Here is a 6,999-nt window from a genome sequence, read left to right on the forward strand (position 1 = left end):
TATAAATGAAAATTAACATCAATATCCTAATAACTGAATATATGCATTAACACTTTCTCTGCTAACTGACTGCAGCATAAAGTGGATCTACTTTGACCTTGAAACTGTCCAATAATAAAGTTGAGGACCTCAGGACCAAAAAGTCTAAAATACAAGTCAGATCCTGGTGGCAAAAACTTATCAAAATCAATTTCAAGGATTTTTGGGCATTTTGCAAAGTTTATCTAGGACCTTTTGTCAATTTGGAAAGGGGCTTTTGTCCATCTATCTGAGGAGCTTTTGTCCATCTACTGAAGGGCTTTTTGTGCATCTATTATTTTTATAAATCAGCTAAGGTGTTTTTCGTCAAGGGGCGTTTGTTTGATTATATCCTTTTCAAATGTCCAAAGATTTAATAATTCAATTCTATCTTCAGTTCATGTATAATACACGTTTCAAATGTTGCAAATATATAATAATATGATAATAATAATAATAAATATATGCATATATTTAATGCTGTAATGTAATACATGTATTTTATCTTTAATATTGTATGTATACATGAATTGTGCATGTTATACATGCATGTACTGGGGTTCACATATATAAAAACAGAGAGATAGAGTGGTCATAGAGTACTATAGTTACTGACGTCTACACAACATATATCTACCATAATGCACTGATCTGATAGCATGAAAATACAGATAAAAACAGTATTACATCATTAGTATAAACAATGTAACAATTCAACAATTTCTTGCGCAAAGGCACAAAAAACTACATAAATCAATAAACGTTTCAGTTCTCATTTAGATGTAAACCCTTTGCTAACAGTGTTTACAAAAATATAATTTCTTTGTCATTATTTAATGTAGGCCTACATTGTAAAACATGTCATATTTAAAAAATTTTAGTTATATATAAAAATTAATTTTTAAAAACTGTTTTTGGAATTAATTTTGACCCAAGTAAAAAAAAAAAAAAACAGTTCTTTTTCTCCCCAAAGAAAATTTTTAAAACTGAATTAAAAACAAATTTGGGTTTTCAAAAAAAATCAGTGAAACGTAAAAAAAAAAACTTGTGAACACAGCCCAAACCTGTGTTAAAGACTCCCTTTTTTTATAAAACCTATCAATTTAAACCCCAAAACTGCCTGTTGATTGAAATAATACCACAGCTAATATTATCCCATAATAGTTAACAAAACCCAAAATATTGCCTCAAAATGAGGCTGATGTTTTTAGGTACATAAATATATTCATAATACATCATATACTGTCATTCAACACGAGTTTGACTGTTGTTGAAATTAATAAATAAGACTTGGATATAAACAATGATCATAAAAAGGGGAGATTACTCTAATAAGTGTTTCTAAATCATACTTACATTGACCTTTTAGTTTTAAACTGCTTCTGTTCTTGTTACTGCTGTAAAAACAACACATAATAAATATCATCTCAGCTTTATATTGTATTTCTATTTCTTACTTAGACAAAAGTGTAATTTCTGTATGTTCCTAAAACATGTACATAAACATTGAAAAAAAAATATTCCACACATGTCCTGTCAAACAGTAGACCGCCTCATTTACCTTTGACAATTTGTTATAAAATTTTGCTACCTAAGGACGGATGTCTTGACTGATATTAACAAAGTTGGAAATCTTATTTTTTTTGCTTCACTATTATTATAAATCATTTACACGAAAAAATAAAGTGATACATGTTTTCGACTGAATACTCCAGTATCAATTTTGTAAACGATACTTGTACATTTGATCTAGTATTTGATTAAACCAGTTACTTTTTGCCATCCATATCTGGAACAAGAACCAATTTGCCCTGAACAGGGTAAATGGTTAAGTACATAGTAATGCCTGCTACTTTTTATATTAACTATTCAATTATCTTGGTTACCTATGGTGGGTTCTACGTAGAGGATCCGGTGTTTCTGGTATAGCTAGAGATTCCCCCGTAGCACCGGACATCATCAGACTGTCGAGGCTATCTAGCGAGTCACTGAACGAAGTCTTATATGATCCGGTCCGTGCACTGTTAGGTGTTGCTGCTACTAAAACTTTGAAATATTTCTCCTGTTCTACACTGGAGGTAGTCTCCCCACTTGTTGTACCTGAAATAGTTTCATAGTTAAATTTCATAATCAAATTTCATCTTAATTCAGCTAAATAACGCAAAATATCCATGATATATCTAATATATAACTGCTTCTGTAAAAAGAGATCCGTCCAAAATAAATGAATCCAATCACATTATCAACTGACTTTGGTATGGAATTACTATTTAACAAATTTCAAGTTTTGTCATGAACTGTGGTCAACATCAAACATATGTTTATTTTTTGTGTTGGGGGTTGGGGTGATTTTGTCAAATTTCCCTTTTTTGTATTTTGGCTTTAATCCTTGTTTGTTATTGGATTATTAGGTATCTGAATTCTGACTTGAAAAAAATTACCCATTATCTTAACAATATCACTATAAAAACCATCAAGTGAGGTCAAATTAGAATCTTTAGACAGTTTAAAGTTATAATCAGTGTACATGTACATACTTCCGGAGGAATTGTGCTTTAACATGCCCATCAAGCCTCTACTATGGAAACTACTGGCTCGTAACAACAATGCTTTCGTTCTACTGTGTCTCCACGTAATGACAGGGAATCTGTAACAATATAAAAACAACATTATGTTAATAACAACACTGTCTGTCCCTGCATCATGCACAGTAAGGTCAATGCCATAGGTTTTTTTGTGCCATAAAAGCCAAAATTATTTCCTACTTCTAGGGTAGGGTCTTTGTTTATAACCACAATTTGTTTTGGGCTAAAATAGTTGGAAATATTTTCTACACTACCATCAGGGCATTGTATTTTGATAATGTAAAACTTTAAGGCCCTACTATTAAAATCGGGTTGGAGATAGAGTAACAAGTAAACAGTGTTTGTTTGTTTGTCTGGTTTTTACACAGCTTTTGACATATTTTTATTCATATTTCAGGAACTAGTTTACGAGATAATTAGTAGTTATCAATATCTCCTCAAGTAACCGGCTACTAATCCCCCATGATTTCTGAAACAGCAAAGAGACACAAATGATCATTAGACTTGATGCCCAAGATCAATTTTAACAAAGAAATTTGGCTTCACCCTAGGATCTAACTAGCACACGTTTGTAATGTACACATCTTTGTATAAAGTTAAGACTTACCTGCATTGTCTGTGAGTACGAGCAAACCTTCGTATACTGTCATCAGGAACTGATTGTGGCACAACAAATAACGGTGGGTAACTGTTAAAATATACAAGAAAATCCTTACTAATACTTATTTCATTTATTACAAATACATCAAATTGTTTTTCTTCATTGGTTATTTCTTTCTCGAGTATTTATTTTAACCCGCTTAATCTTTCATACTTTCTATAATGGACTTGCCCTTTTCTGAATTTTGAACAATCCATTATTAATGATAGGGTTTTCAGCATTAAATAATCAAAACCAGGAAACAAACAGAGAACAGAGCTTGATTTGACAGATGCCAGAATTAACCCTAAAGAGGCAGCATGGCCTAGTGATTAATGCAGGCTGGCGGAGTGGGTTCAACCCCTTTCAGGGCCAAGACCATATTTCCATGAGCAAGAAACTTTACATTCATTGCTAAGTACTGGTTGGTTTTAGGACAGCTTACTGGTTGGTTCCAGGCCAGATAAGAGTGTTTCAATAAACTTTTTTATAGCTTCCAACATAATCAAACTTAAGCAATTTCTGTATAAAATAACTGCTAGGACTTTTAAAGGTCTACACCTACCTTCTGCATACTGAGAAGTTGGCATTAACAGATGATATTCTGAATGGTTCCTGGTTTGCTCTATCTCTCTGTGAGGCTATTGACAGACTACCTAGACCCTGTCTCACATAGTCCTGGTACCCGGCACGCTCTAATAACTTCTCCAGATTCTTCGGATCAGCAGTCAGATTGGATTCGTACTCGTGCTCATCCACTACTGTTAAAGAAATATTTTATTTTTATAACTCATGTATGAAAATATATACATTATGTGTAAGCATGGTGCTTTGCAATCTGTATTCTATTTATACCCTAAAATTTAAACAGTAACAGCATATAAGTTGTCACAGAGACTTGCATATTTATAAAAGAGCTAAAATTGTGCTGCAAACAATTATTAAAAAGTTATGTTAACCATTAGTTAATCAGCAAAAGATTCTACCCATACGGCCAGTGCAGACCAAAATAAGCACAGTTCGCCTTTTGGTCAGTACCTATTTTGAAATTTTACCAAAATATGATAAATGATTTGTCCAGATTTTAAGATGGCAAGAAAATTAGCATGGTAAATAGTTTTTTCAGTCAGTTCCTATTTTGAAATTTTCCCAAATTTATGATAAATGATTTTGGCTGAATTTTAAAATGGCAGGAAACTTAGAAACTTAGCATGACAAGTGTTCAACTGCACAGATATGCAGTCTGGCCTAGCTTTAATCTCGTGGTACATTTTTAATAGCTCCATTAAACAAGAGGGCCATGATGGCCCTGAAGTCGCTCACCTGTATATAGGCCCCAAGAGTGGGGCCAGTTTAAACCGCCAGGGCTTTATTTGAAACAACTTGTAGAGCACCCATTTACAAGGATGTTTCATGCAAAACCATCTTAAGGTCTAGCTTGTTGAGTTTTAAAAAAAAAAGATATTTTTAAGTTTAAATATAACACATATAGTTTGCAAAGCAATGACACCGCCTAGGGGGCGGGGGCCAGTTTTGCCCCCGGGCTTTTTTTTAAACAACCTTTGAAAGACAACTCACTAGAAGATGGTTCATGCTTAATATCTAAACATAGCTATTTTTTTTTTTTTCAAAGAAGATTTTTTAAGTTTTTGCTATACAATATTAGGAAAATCAATGTCTCGCCTGGGGGGGGGCCAATTTTGACCCTGGGCTTTTATTTTGAACAAACTTTGAAGACACTAATGGAAGATGTTTCTGCTTTTAATATTCTTAACTCTAGCTTTTGGTTTTTCAAAAAGATTTTTAAAGTTTTTTGGCTATCACTAAATAAAATCAATGACCCCCGGCAGGGCAAATTTTGACCCCAGGGCTCTTATTTGAAACAAAACAAACTTGGTAGACACCCATTAGAACATGTTTCATGCTAAATATCTTAGCTCTAGCTCTTTGGGTTCTTTAAAAGAAGATTTTATAATTTTTTTACTATATGCATATAGGGAAAATCAATGCCACTGGGGCGGGGCCAATTTTGAACCCCAGGGTTTTATTTGAACAAACTTAATAGACACTCATTAGAAGATGTTTTCATGCTAAATATCTTTAGCTTCTAGCTCTTTGGGTTCTTTAAAAGAAGAGATTTATAAGTTTTTTACTATCATGCATCAGGGGGAAAATCAAATGACCCCTGGGGCCGGGCCAATTTTGACCCTAGGACTTTTATTTGAACAAAAACTTGGTAGACATCACCCATTAGAAGATGTTTCAATGCTAAATATCTTAGCTCTAGCGTCTTTGGATTTCTTTTAAAGAAGTATTTTTTTAAAGTTTTTTTACTATATGATTTTTGGGAAAAAATCAATGACCCCCGGGGCGGGGCCAATTTGACCCTAGGCTTTTATTTGAACAAAACTTGGTAAGACACTCACTAGAAATGTTTATGCCCAAATATTCTAGATTATCTTGGGTTTTTTAAAGAAGATATTTCAAGTTTTTTCTATCGGTTGCCATGGCAACCAGAGTTCTGCATGGAATTAAATTCTTTGTTTACGGCCGGACGCCGGACGAAGGACGGCCGGACGCCGGACGGACGGACGCCAGACGAAAAGCGATCACAAAAGTCCCCTGTCATTTTTTTGACGGGTGAGCTAAAAAAAAAAACCAGGGTTTTAAAATAGTTTAAATTTCTTAAAATTAAAAACCTCACACCGGGCCCTCCTTCTTTTTCGCTGTCAGATGCCCTTTGGTTTTAAAACTCCCCCCCCTAAATCGTGGTCGGTAAAATTTTTTGGTTTCGGGCTTAACTTTGTTTGGTTTTTATTCCTGCTTTCTTGGCAGTTTTCATCAAAGTCTTTTTGGCAAAATGCCTAAAATATAACAATATTGAAGACTATAAGCTACAGGCATTAATTCTAGATACTGTATTGAATCACCTATATTGTATGTGCAATCAAAAAACAATTTGAAAACAACTAAAGTTCAAAACCATAAAATCATCAAAAACCATAAAATCATCAAAAACCATAAAACCATCATAGAGATTTCTTACTTATCTAACATAACAGTAAAAAAAAAATCGTCTCAGTTCAGAATTTATAAATATATTTTCAAAGGCTTATCAGAAAATGTGAAAACTTACTTTAATGTTTTTATTTTTCTCTTTCTGTTTATGTAGTGTTCGTAGGTTGGGAGATGGCGTGTCCAGTAAATGCGAACGTTTGAAAGACACTTGCTGGATTGCGAAATTTATTGACTAGTTTTCTAAACGTCTCCACATTATCTCCAACCACTTCCTCATCAAATGCTATCTTCAACAGCTGAAATATTAAACAAATTAGTTTTCACCACTGTTTTTTTGTTTTTTTTTATCAAAGAATGTAGCTACATGTATATTGTGTATTGGACTGTCTTAAAGGCACATTATGCTTCAGAAATGGATAATTTTTACACTTATTTCAAAATGGCAAAAATGAGTTTTATATCATTTGAACAATGATTTTAAGAACATAATAGATATCTTTTATCAGAAAAAAGTGGCACTAAATGTGAAATTATTTGTCATAAAAGTCACAAATGTAAACAAAGTACAATGTAGTATTTTGACTTCTATACAAAATACTTTATCAGTGTAAGCAATTATCTTAATGCATTTCAAAGAGAGAAGTGGTTTAAGTACCTGGAAGATATTTGAGCGCAGTTGAAGCCCTCCCTTAACCCCTGGTTTTAAAAGTTGTAAATATTGACATTCAACCCTTCTTC

The 6,999-nt window shown here is 33.1% G+C and overlaps 1 protein-coding gene across 1 annotated transcript in view; it reads right to left on the reverse strand.

Moving 5' to 3' along the window:
- Nucleotides 1-6,557, reverse strand: part of LOC132741754 (myotubularin-related protein 5-like) — a gene marked incomplete at its 5' end in the record, with an annotated part of 33,306 nt that extends 26,749 nt beyond the window's left edge. The window contains 7 exons of the mRNA XM_060730017.1: nt 1,375-1,415; nt 1,905-2,118; nt 2,556-2,665; nt 3,211-3,291; nt 3,809-4,004; nt 6,046-6,107; nt 6,457-6,557. Of these exons, the coding sequence (XP_060586000.1) occupies nt 1,375-1,415; nt 1,905-2,118; nt 2,556-2,665; nt 3,211-3,291; nt 3,809-4,004; nt 6,046-6,107; nt 6,457-6,557 (805 nt within the window). The remainder of the gene's footprint in view (nt 1-1,374; nt 1,416-1,904; nt 2,119-2,555; nt 2,666-3,210; nt 3,292-3,808; nt 4,005-6,045; nt 6,108-6,456) is intronic.
- Nucleotides 6,558-6,999: the final 442 nt, after the last annotated feature.

Source organism: Ruditapes philippinarum, unplaced genomic scaffold, assembly GCF_026571515.1.
Source record: "Ruditapes philippinarum isolate M1 unplaced genomic scaffold, ASM2657151v2 ctg720_1_1_1_1, whole genome shotgun sequence".
NCBI classification, from domain to species: Eukaryota; Metazoa; Mollusca; class Bivalvia; order Venerida; family Veneridae; genus Ruditapes; species Ruditapes philippinarum.